Below are 12,742 nucleotides of genomic sequence, written 5' to 3'. Positions count from 1 at the left end.
GTAAATTAATAAATACACATCTAAGAATTTGCAGAGCGAACAAATTTAAGGAGTTAAGTCTTTATTCCCTATTCAATCAAATTACAAAAGTAATGTGAAATGGCTCTTAAAACTTTACCGCTCTTAAATAAAAAATTGACAAATTTAACTAAAACTACAAAGTTACCTCCGGATATCCCATTATTCAATTACAACCAAAAACTAACACAAAGCTAGATACAATGGGTTGAAGCAAAGCTTCATGGAAACATTTAAAACTGCCCAACTCAAAGCGTTCCCAGTTGAGTTTTATTGATTGAAACTTTTTCTAAGTTCATGTCCATCAAACAGAGAAAAGCTGACACCCAACTGTCACTTCAGCATGATACTCAACACGAAAAACTTAAATTGAAATACACTGCTACTTTGACCTTTAGTGTAATTTAGTGATGCGAATTTCCAAATTCTGACACTGTCAAGAAGAGATTGCCATCATTTAACAAGTTAGGAAGTACTATGAGAGTAATTTTGTAGTTTAAAAACATTTGTTTAAGTTACAGCATTGAATTTACTTCTAAAGTCAAAGTAAATAGAACTGGCAGGTCAAGGTAATGTATTTAAACAGGCCAGCTGGTATTAATCAACCGTCAGTTATATTTGAGTTGGCTATAAAAGTTATAGATTTAACAGACTTTTACTTATGACAATCACAGAAAGCGTTTTTAGGTAAGTGCACCTAAAATGTAGATACCATTTACACAAATTTGTTATTGATCAATGAAGATGTCAACTGATCTGAAAAATTATGCAATGATATTATGTTTTTAAGTTAATACCTTATCATACCAAATTCAAATATATTTGTAACTATTCCCACTTTGAGCTAAGGAAAATACTGTCAAATTTATAATGCTATGGGACTCAAAAAGTTTTAAATTATTGCTCCCACTAAACAAAATATTTTGAAATAGGCATTTTTAACCAATAATAAATAGGAGTTTATAAAAAACCTAATACAAAATCACAGCAAATCAGCAATTCTAATGATTGTTTAGTAAAAATCTAAGAATGATTTATTTAGGAATTCATATATTGTACAGAAGTATTTATAAGTTTGAAAGGCTGTGATTTTTATTTTAAAATAACTTTACGACAATTCTTAAAAGGGTGGGTTTTATTGCTCTTCTAATCTTTTAAATTCATCTATTGGACAGTGAATGCAAACCACAAACCTAACATGCAACTTCTAGAAAATGAGATTTAATTTCTCCTCAGCTGTTGTTAAATTAAAATTCAATGTGATTAATACAATGAAAACAGTTCCACTTACTGCCTTCCTTCTTGGCATCCATTTGAGTTTTCAGCGCCTCCTGTATCGTCTGTATCTGCTGGGACACAGCCGACAACATCCTCTCCTCAAGACGGTTGAACTCGTCAAAACAACCCCAAGCACCCACCTGTGGTCGTGAACCAATGCATGTTAAGTGGTAAAATCAAAGCTAATCAGTCGGACTAAAGCACATAAAAATGCTTGCTTGAACTTATAGTGCACTAGAGTTTTTTTTTATTCACAAGGTTCAAAAAGAAATTATATTCTACAAATAAAGACGAAACTATCTAAACCTGGACAAAGATAAGTACACACCTGACAAAGGCCGACAAAGATACGTCCCATGGCTTGGAAGTCAAAGGTCTCGTCACAGTTGAAGACAAGAACAAACCGACCAAGCTGGTGTCCCAGAGCCTTCACGGACTCTGTCTTGCCTGTACCTGCAGGACCTGTAAACCACAACCAATTATACCATTGACTTCTGGATAAAGCAGTAGACATCACATCTACAAAGACCAGCTGTAGCCGAGACATTTCCTGTACAGTATTAGCTTCTATTTTTTGTTACCTAAATTTTTTATGTCCGTGAACATGTATGTCTTTATATATTATAGATTGACGACATTCAAATGAAGCAAGAAATCTTAGCATTGGCCTAACGATGACTGGTGTGTTAGTAAAAACTAGTTGCCAAACCACAACACACAAGATTGCAAGATACAGGTAATTTACACCAATTTGTAGTATATGTAAATGCAATCAGGAGGTTAAAATGCATTATAATGAAAAAAAATTATTTTAGTTATCATGCTAACAGACACACATAGGCCCTATACCGGGTGTTTGGTAGTCATTAGACAGTGTCAAAGATTTTAAGGCACAATTATGCTGGCAAATTGCGATACCAATACGCAATTCGGAGAGTTCTATCTCACATTTACTAATTTAGAGTATATTAGTAAAATATCAGTATATTTGTAATTTAGAGTATTTTTAGAGTATACTTCCACATTTATTAAATGGATGCATAAAAAAATGACTAAGCAAATTGTAGCACCCTTTTTATTGATTTTCAAAACTTTTTATCCAAGTTGAATTTACAAGGTTTTGCATGTATTCTACTGTAACAAACTACACTTTATCTGGTAGAATATTTAACGCTGATTCTAAAAAAGCCCTTGTTATGTTATCTAGAAAAAGAAATAGGTTTTAATAGACAGTGTCAAAACATTTTGAAAAATCTAAAGTGGCCGTTTCTGGTATATAACTCTCCGAATTGTGTATTTGTATTGCAATTAGCCAGCATAATAAAGCCTTAAAATCTTTGACACTGACTACGACCCTGTATATGTGTTTTTGGCCTTTGGGGACACCAAACTGATCCCAGGACTTGGCCTTAACGTTAGACCTACAGTAATAGCATATTCCCTACATGCTAAAATGAGGTTTTTACTTACCAAACGGGGATCCTCCCAGTCTACTCTCCAATGCCTGAGTCATCGTCAGGTAACATCTGTCAGTGAGAGGAGTCTGTACGAGTCGGTCCTGCAGACAAACAGACATTATAATAGAAACTAGGACAATACAATTTCTTGTACATGGATCTGTGTGTGGAACTTAAGTCACTCTACATCGAGACTGATATGTTTTATCATATTGACATGGTTTTCTACTTGAAAACCGAAACTACAGCGGGTGATCGTGGAAGCCTATCCATGAAAAACTTGTATACAGGGTGTCTAGTTCTATACAGTCAAAGGTAAGAGTAGACTCTATGAGTAGTGGGTCACAATAGATGTTGTCACGATACAATACACAATAAACTACTTACTACTACTACAGTTTACCTGTACTCCGAGGTACTCAAAGCCGTAGAAGAACTTTGCGTTGGCCATGTGGATGGTCAGCTGTTGCAGAGCCTCGTTCTGTCGAGGGTCAAAGTAGAAGCGCATCTCACACAACCACTCGAAAGACTTTGGACTGTTCACTCCGTGAGCAATAAGTCGTCGAGTCACTGTGCGCTTATGCACAAACTCATTGATCTATGGACAACAGATGTATGTCCTTAGTTATTTTTAGCAAATCTTTCACATGGTGACAATAAAAAAAGTCCTAGAGGCAAAAAATAGCCCTAGAGGCAAAAAAAAATACCATCTGTTCAATATATAATAAAACAGGATTTAGATATAAATTCAATGGACAACAATAACATTTTGATTGTGATTAAGGAAAACATTTTAACAAATTTGAAATAAAAGCACTGACCAAGTGTTCAAGCTTGCGCCGTCGCAGAGGTGGTTGTTCTTGCAGTACAGAGTCAGCCAGTACAGTAAGTGTAGCCTCCACTTGCGACAAGACTCGTTCTAGAGGTCCCATGCCTGCGTCTGAACTCATCTGGTGAAGAGCCGCCTCTACGTCTTCAGACCAAAGGATCTGCGCTGCCAGCACCACGATCTGCGCCTGAAACACACACACAGTTGAGAAATTTGATTATAGACATATATTTCATTTTAAAATGTTTAATTAATTTTATTCAGGGAGTCCAAAGAACCCCTTGGAAAACGCACCCCACCCACCTTTTTAGGTCGTAATCCTGATTTTTCATGTTTACCGGTTGCCAAATAAATGTACCTTTGATAAGGTACCCGAAATTTTCAGGTCACGTCGGAACAACAGTTGGCCCAAGGGGTCGGTTTGGGCTAAGCTGTGGTCAGCTCTAATGAACACAACCTCAACATAGTCTTACCTGGTACTTGTCACACCACTGGATGTAGGAGGCAGAGTCGATGGGTCCGTCCTTGAACTGTTTGATGTCTTTGACTGCCTGAGCCAGACAAGCGGCCAGAGTCACTCTCATCTCTCTCTCTACCATGGTCAGGTCTAATGAACACAACCTCAACATAGTCTTACCTGGTACTTGTCACACCACTGGATGTAGGAGGCAGAGTCGATGGGTCCGTCCTTGAACTGTTTAATGTCTTTGACTGCCTGAGCCAGACAAGCGGCCAGCGTCACTCTCATCTCTCTCTCTACCATGGTCAGGTCTAATGAACACAACCTCAACATAGTCTTACCTGGTACTTGTCACACCACTGGATGTAGGAGGCAGAGTCGATGGGTCCGTCCTTGAACTGTTTAATGTCTTTGACTGCCTGAGCCAGACAAGCGGCCAGAGTCACTCCCATCTCTCTCTCTACCATGGTCAAGTCTAATGAACACAACCTCAACATAGTCTTACCTGGTACTTGTCACACCACTGGATGTAGGAGGCAGAGTCGATGGGTCCGTCCTTGAACTGTTTAATGTCTTTGACTGCCTGAGCCAGACAAGCGGCCAGAGTCACTCTCATCTCTCTCTCTACCATGGTCAGGTCTAATGAACACAACCTCTACATAGTCTTACCTGGTACTTGTCACACCACTGGATGTAGGAGGCAGAGTCGATGGGTCCGTCCTTGAACTGTCTGATGTCTTTGACTGCCTGAGCCAGACAAGCGGCCAGAGTCACTCTCATCTCTCTCTCTACCATGGTCAGGTCTAATGAACACAACCTCTACATAGTCTTACCTGGTACTTGTCACACCACTGGATGTAGGAGGCAGAGTCGATGGGTCCGTCCTTGAACTGTTTGATGTCTTTGACTGCCTGAGCCAGACAAGCGGCCAGAGTCACTCTCATCTCTCTCTCTACCATGGTCAACCACTCATTGATCTTGGAGTGTTCCACAGTAGACACTGGGCTGAGGAACTTCACCTACAGACAACATTTGTGGTTAGTTACGGAATGCACTTCGAGGTTTCTTAATAGCTTTTTTTATGATTTTGTTAAGTTTTTTTTTATAGAAGAGACGTAAGGAATGTTTTAAATATAACTGCATATTATTCTTAAGGTGAGTCAGGATATATTCTTTCACTTACAAGAGGGCAAAAATCTCTGCTACATAAAGAAAAAAAATTGAGCTCAGATTATTCTAATACTCAATTTACAATGATTTCAACTTACTTCTTCTCCCTCTCTGGATGCGATGCCAGTGATGACATTGTTTTCCTCGTTCAGCAAGATGGCCGCCACACCAGCGAACATCTTCTTGAAGTGCTTCTGTAGTCGAGCAATGTTCTTGCTGTTTCCAATGATCTCCAGCAGGTCCTAAAACAGCATGTTTATTAGCAAGATCCAATTGTAATAAGTTTAATGATTTTTATCCAAAGAATGATTAAATCCCAGATTTTGGAGTTATGTATTCAATTCTGTGTATATTTTAAAATTGAGGGTCAAATTTATAATCTAAATACTTTTTTAATATAGCCTAGTATACACATAGAATATACAGTGTAAAAGTCTTTAAAAATCTTTAAAGAAGGAAGTAATTATTTTTCATAGGTTAACTTAGTTTATTCACTGTGCTAAAATTGAAGAAACAAAAAATAGTGTATTTTAATGTTATTTTTTTCTCCAAATACTAAAGTAGCCTTAAGTAAACTCAAGTAAGCTTATAAACAATACAAACCTCGTCACCAACGAAGTAGAACCGAGGGAAGGACGTGCGTTCCCGCTCCAAGTACTCCCCGAGTGCCTTCTGTATCTTACCCAGCAGGTCAGCGAGACGCTCAAGTGAGCGCTGAACTCCTTGGATGTTCAACACATCCATCACCATGGGAGATTTGCTCACCTTCTTCATCAGACCCAGGAAGTCAGAGCTGAGGCATAGGGATAGTGTTGATTTTAGAAATAGCCGCAGGACTCTAATTTTCTTAGGTAAGCTAGTTGAACTTGATCTCTTAACAAGAAATTTCAATTTAGCCACTTGGTCTCATTTCTTATTTACATAAACCATTACAATAACTATAAAACTAGGATTTTTTTAAGATATCATGCTTACGTGAATGGGAAATAGTCCAAACCGGGGCAAGAAACACAAAAATTTTCAATATTTCACATTCACTGAGAGTATTTTTAAGGGTGAAAATTAGGGGCAAGGCTTCAGTTTTTTTAATCATGCATGTACATAGGTGTGCCAAAACATAGTGGAGCGGAGAGCGTAGTGCAGGCCAACACGGTAATCTTTCTCCTGCGATATTCTACCCCAAATTCTTTACCTCGAGTGTTTGGTCGAGGGTCGAGGCTCAGTGGTCAAACTGGCTTTAAAATCTGCTCCACTATGTGCATGTGAGGCACCGCTAACATAGAGGGTAAAAAAACTCTCAGCTTCACTCTAGCCTCGCTACTCCACTATGTTTATCACCCTTAAGGAAGGTAAGAGTTGAAGTGAGAGTGTTGGTGACAATGAAATATTATAATGTTTTATGTATAGCACCTATATAGTGTTGTGTTTCTTGTGCCAGTTTAGGCTTTTCCCTATTTAAGTAAGCACGATATTCTCACTAAAGTCCTAAAATCCTAGGCTATTGTGCTCTTTGTAGACAGTTACCTGATGTTATGGAAACGAGATGTCTCCACAGGCAACAGAGTCTTGATGTCTGCACTTCCAGAGAAGATTCCCTCCAAGTAGACCCAGCGGCGCTGCACGTCTATCCACACGTCAAACAGAGCGTTGATCCGGTTCAGCTTCTCTTCCCAGGTCAGGGCTTCCTCTTCAAATACCTGCGACAGATTGACGTACTCTTTTCAATACTGAATCCTCTCTCCTACTAACATGTCCTTCTCATGCTGCTATTTGAGAAGAATGTGGGAGAAATAAGGAATAAGAGACTGAGATAAAAACACAAATACCAAGAAGCAATAGAAATAGATGGAATTTAAAACAAGGTGAAGAGAATCGTTGTCATTAACAGAAAGCATTTAAAACCAATGTAGTTATGATAACAGTTTCAAAGCTAACAGTAAATTTCACCAAGTACTTTACTAAGTAAATTTCAAAAGTAACAACATTACTGATGGCTTACCTTGTAGTAAGGTGAGAGTTTCATGGCTGCCACAGAGTTGATGTGTTCCTTGACTTTGTTGAACAGATCGTCCCAGCCTCTGATCAGACGACATTTGTTCTGGTAGTTGATGAGATCCAACTCATAACTCTGCCACGACTCACGCACCTGGAGTGGAATGGTAAATCGTCAAATACTTGCTTAATAGGCTCAATACTGTACATAAAACACTATTGTAGAAGAAGAGAGAAAAAGGGAGTTGAGTCTGCAGTAAATAGAATCTTGGAATAATAGAGATGGTCAAATACTGGAATTCTAATTATGTCAAATCCACAATTCAGACTATCGACAAAATGAAAGTAAATTAAGTAAAGAATATAATTTTTGCTTAAAAAAAACATTTTATTGTTATTTGTGTTTTTCAGATATGAATTCAAACCAACCAAAACGAGTAAATAAAACTTTAAAGGTAAGGTTAATTTAGGACATTTTGGTAAACTAAAACATTTATTACCACTAATTATTTTTACCTGTCGAAGAAATTCCTCCAGAGCCATTTCTCCTTGTGCTGTCAGTATGATCTCCTTGACTACGGACTCATTGCTTTGCAGATCTACATCCCACACCTGACAAATCACATGTTGATAAGAGTGAGGATAAAAATACCTTAAACTGTATTCAACAAAACTTAACTGTGTAACATGAAATGTAAATAAAACAAACTAAATCACTAAATCAGTCAGTAACAAAATTTAACTTATGTTACTTAAGTTTAAAATAGGGTTTTTAGGAAAGTTCCAGGCTGTTAACGGTACACAAAAAGTTCACAACAAAATTGATTAGATATTTTTACTTAGGGGATTTTCTTCAGTAGTAGAATCAGCTTTACCGATTCTTCATGAAGAAGCATTTTAAAGGAGTAAAATGAAATATCAAATTATGTTGTAAAGTTGTTGTGTACAAATAACTGCCTGAAACGCTTTCATTCAATATTCACGACAGTAATGCACAATGATCTGTTAATCATTAAGTAAACTTTGCATAGTAACGAAGCACTCAACTCACCTGTCCAAGTGTCAGGTCAGACAAGACCCAGTTGACTCTCAACTTCCTCATCAGCTGTTTCCAGTGTCTCTCTTTGAGAGCATCAGACTTGAGCTCCACAATCATCATGTTCACCTAACGAACAATAGAAATTAGTTGGGCTCCATTTGATATCGCTCCTGAGAATTATCTTCAAAAATATATATGCAAACAAAATTTACACTGCCTAATTTGTAAGGTACTAAGAAATGATTATGGAGATACTGAGGGTTGAATCCAAGGACTTTCACATTTATGAAATATTCTGTTCCATGAATGTTTGGTTGATATTGTAGTGTGTTATACTCCAATCACAAAATTTAGTCAGTTTGAGGGGAAGCGATTCAATCCACTCCACCTTAACTTTGAAACAACAGCTGACAGCTGATCAGCTGATTTATAGATTAAGCTTAAAAAGTGGTGGGGGAACCCAAAAACCTTCCCTTAAACCGCCTAAATTTTGTGAACAGACTATAAATAGTAATTGCAGGCAATCAACTTAGGTCTAGACTGTCTGGACTAACACCATGTACCCGCCTCCATCTTGTAATGGGAAGTTGTATTCATGCATTTTATAACCAATTTCACTTTAACCACATCTTCGGACTCACTTTGGAATATCCTTGCAGCATTTTCTTGACATACTCATAGCTGGAGTACTGTCTGAGTCTTGCAGGCAACTCCTTGAGTTGCTGTGTTAGAGTGTCCAGTTGTTGTCGCAGTTTGCGAGGTTGAATACTCAGCCATGGCTTCTCTCTGATCTCGTCTATCTGCTGCCAGATACGGGACAGCTCTGACCACACTCCCCTCAGGTCTTGTAGCTCCTCAAACACCACCAGCATACGGTCCTCACTGGAGCTGACACCACCTGAGACAATAGACGATATCACCACAAGTAAGCCTCCACAGTCACTAAAATACAATTCAGTAATTGGACGAAAGAACTGGAAGAAGAGATGATGGATTCACAACCAACTTACTTCTAGATGGTTTACAGCAAAGAAAATTTCACAAAAAAATTAATTTGGTTTCTCTTCACAAAACCGTGTGATGGATTCTCCTACTTTCCTCTGAAGAAGCCTCATATTAGAGGGAAAATATGTGATTAATGATTAATAATTTTGATGATTATAATGATATATGGGATTAATGATATTGTGAACTATTTGTGTGCTGTTTGTCATTGGTAAGTTAGACCCAAAGAAAAGTACATGGTCAACTTTAGTCTAACAAAATTTGGGGTTTGATGTGTACCCCTTCTGTACCTTCTGTAACACTACAAACCAGGTCTTGTGGACTGTGTCACAGACAGAAACTTATTACTAAGTTCTAACGTTTCGGCCTCTTGTCATACAGCCATCTTCACAGCAGTTCACTGGACAAGGTATGAGGCGCTTCTGACAATTCAATACTTCATCCACTACTATTCTAGCTATTTCCGTTATGCAACAATTAAGATTCATCATAGCCAAAAACGATAAGAGGAAATTTACACTCTTTGCCGAGTAGCCTACGAATCATGTTCTGTGATAAGATTCCTGTAATCTAAGGCGTGCCAGAAAACCTAATCTTCTTATTAACACTCACTAGGGTCTTGCAGTTCCAAAGCCTCCTTGGCCTTGGCCACATTGTCACGCTCCTCCTTGAGACGGCTGAACTTGCTCTCAAACAGCTGCAGCTGCTGTAACGCCTCGTCAGGTCTGATCTTGCCCTCCACTGGCTTGCTTCTCTCCCAGTCCAGCAGCAGGTCGTTGGTGCGAGTCTCCACAGCCTTGTCCTCCGCTACGATCTTCTGCTGCAGACTCTGGACCTGCGCAAACATGAATGAACGGTATCAACTGGAACATACTTTCTCACGTTGACTTGACATTAAAGCTTGTGAATAAGCGTGGTAGGTAAAACAGTGAGAGTTTGATGAGTCAAAAATCATAATGACCATTATTTTTACAGTGTTGGAGGTTGTGCTATTTTGTTTGGAATCAAAGACAAAAATATACTAAAAACCATTCAAAATCGTAAGAGCTGTTTTTGTGAAAATCAAATTTTTCTATTATTTTCTGGGTTTTCATGAAAAATATCCATTAAAATCAAAATTTAAAAAAAACCTGGAGATACCATGTAAAAGTAGGCATAAGCACATACTAAATTTTATTTAAATCCATTACCATTACCGGTCTATTTACTAGACAATTTTTGCAGGTACCAGTAACACAAACTTCATTTACATAATTAAAAGATCCAGGGTTGAAGTAACAAATCTTGGATGTTAAGGAATACAATTAAAACTAACAATTAAAAAAGAAGGTATTTAGATTCTACAAATTTTCAAATTTCCCACCCATCCCCCACTGCTCAAGATGACGCTCTTCAAAGATGAAGCCGCCATTTTTGTCCACTTCAGTCTAGTATTTCAAGTTGGTTTACCGCTGGTTTCTTTCTTTTTTATCAAACACATTTTATCTTTAAATTTTACTTTTATCTTTTGCTTTTTCGCCTACAGTGACAACGGTAACAAGCAACCATTGATGTTTCACACTCACTTGTGTCTGAATGGAAGAGTCCTTACGCTTGATGATCTCATTGAATGCGCTCCACTCTCCTTCAACGTTGTCCACATGCAACCAGTTGTTGGGGAACTGGAAACGTTGCCTCTCTAGGATACGCTGACCTTCGCGGTAAACTTCCACCTACATGACAAAGAGATCCCATATAAATAACCATTTGTGAAAAAGCTGTTGCTTGACCTTGAACCTATTTAAAATATTTTATTTTGACCAGGCTAAACATACGCTAATTCTAAACTTCAGATGTATAAGTTTAAAACCACCATTCCTAAACTGACCAATTGCTTCCAAATACATCTATTGTGGATACGCTTAACCAAACAACGGAACTATTACGGCAAAATTATTTTACTATTTCTCTAAGAATTCTCATGTAAAAAAGCAAAAGTAGTTTTCATAACCGTGTAAAGTTTCTTCTACCTGTGAAATTATTTGAGAAAAAATATTAGGCCTAATACAAATCAACTTTGAACTACCAAATATAGCCTACTAGCTGCAAGTCCATAGAGACACATAATACAACACAAAAGAAGAAATTTTCACTAGAGAGCATTTCTCCAGTGGTTGAAAAAATTTCTACTTTTGTGTTGTGTTGTAAATTTTATATGCCTCTATGGACTTTTTTAAAGGTAAGCCTGCTTTCCTGTCAATTTCCTTAATAATTCCTGGCAAATGGCATATCTTTTTATCAGATAACCCATTTGCATTTATATGCTTTAAATTTAACAAGATGATAAATATATGAAAGAATTTTATAATAATTAATATTGACTACCGCGGTTAGTCACAATATTGACAATAGTGAATTTTTACTAATCACACTGATCATCAACAGGCCCAATCGGAGGCCAAAATACTTTTCTTACTTTCAAGGAAAACCTACAAAGTATGTTTCCTAGAATCTGAACAGTAAGACTTAAAGTTATGATACATTTCAACTTTTAATCCTTTAATTCTAGTAACATAAGTGCAGTTTAATGATGCTATATCAATTCTAGTGGTCCTACTTCATTCAAGTACTTTAAACTTATGAAACTCAATTTCCATGTCCACAATAGTTTTGACAAGTATTTCCCCTATTAAACTATTTCTTTGTAACTGAGGCCAAAATTACCTGTTTCTCCCAAAGTTTCATGTTTCTCTTCAGTTGTTGCACGTAAGTGATGAAAGACACAGCATCCGAAGTACTTGCGGCCTCGATACTTTGCTGTTCAAGGTCGTTACGGCTCTGATATACAACAGAAGAGTTTGATTATGCACAAATATAATTGATTGTTCCATTAAATACATTGTAAAAATGTCATAACTATGTTAAACAAATAGTATATTACAAACCATAATGGTTGGATGAAGTGTATAAGATCACAAAAAATATGATGAAAAAAGACAAAATTAAAATTATCAAGTTATTTAAGGGAAGATTTTGTGAATCAGTAAGATGGATTTTTTTTTTAACTAAGAATATAAGTGTTGCTTACAAAGCAATAAAATTTACATAAATTAGAAGAGATAAATTAGTAAATGAGGTAGGTGAATTAGGTACACCTCGATTAATAGGACAATTAGTTTTTTACCAAACAGAAATAATTGTTGTAACTTATTTAAATTTACAGTGTATATTATGTCACAAGAGATTAATGTTGTACACAGACATAATAATTACCAGTAGCTTTCCAATGAAAAACAGGCTCTTGGTAATTTTCATTTCATAATCTTCAGGACACAACCATGATTTAAATAAAAACTCGACTTAGTGTAATATACTTCTCTCCTTTATTTAAAACCAGTAAACCAGTGGTCAATGACAATCAAATTAGAAACTTCCAAAAATTAAATTTAAATCAAAATTGAAAAAGTTTCTTATCAACAAGGCTATGTACTCCTTCGAAGAGTTTTAGTTATATA

The 12,742-nt window shown here is 36.9% G+C and overlaps 1 protein-coding gene across 2 annotated transcripts in view; it reads right to left on the bottom strand.

The window, feature by feature from the left end:
• Positions 1–12,742, bottom strand: part of LOC128996566 (dynein heavy chain, cytoplasmic-like) — a 93,949-nt gene that overhangs the window by 51,553 nt on the left and 29,654 nt on the right. For both annotated transcript variants that reach the window (XM_054421960.1, XM_054421961.1), the window contains 16 exons: positions 11,952–12,065; positions 10,814–10,960; positions 9,861–10,083; positions 8,885–9,141; positions 8,256–8,369; positions 7,721–7,816; positions 7,212–7,358; positions 6,737–6,909; positions 5,816–6,005; positions 5,311–5,454; positions 4,876–5,061; positions 3,575–3,769; positions 3,157–3,351; positions 2,767–2,854; positions 1,625–1,758; positions 1,310–1,436 (listed from right to left, as the gene is read on the bottom strand). In XM_054421960.1, the coding sequence (XP_054277935.1) occupies positions 1,310–1,436; positions 1,625–1,758; positions 2,767–2,854; positions 3,157–3,351; positions 3,575–3,769; positions 4,876–5,061; positions 5,311–5,454; positions 5,816–6,005; positions 6,737–6,909; positions 7,212–7,358; positions 7,721–7,816; positions 8,256–8,369; positions 8,885–9,141; positions 9,861–10,083; positions 10,814–10,960; positions 11,952–12,065 (2,530 nt within the window). The remainder of the gene's footprint in view (positions 1–1,309; positions 1,437–1,624; positions 1,759–2,766; positions 2,855–3,156; positions 3,352–3,574; positions 3,770–4,875; positions 5,062–5,310; positions 5,455–5,815; positions 6,006–6,736; positions 6,910–7,211; positions 7,359–7,720; positions 7,817–8,255; positions 8,370–8,884; positions 9,142–9,860; positions 10,084–10,813; positions 10,961–11,951; positions 12,066–12,742) is intronic.

This window comes from Macrosteles quadrilineatus, unplaced genomic scaffold (assembly GCF_028750875.1).
Source record: "Macrosteles quadrilineatus isolate MER2022 unplaced genomic scaffold, UCM_ALF_1.0 Scaffold_6__1_contigs__length_79288215, whole genome shotgun sequence".
Classification (NCBI taxonomy): domain Eukaryota; kingdom Metazoa; phylum Arthropoda; class Insecta; order Hemiptera; family Cicadellidae; genus Macrosteles; species Macrosteles quadrilineatus.
The sequence above is the reverse complement of the archived record's forward strand: the minus strand, read 5'-3'. Positions and strand labels throughout refer to the sequence as shown.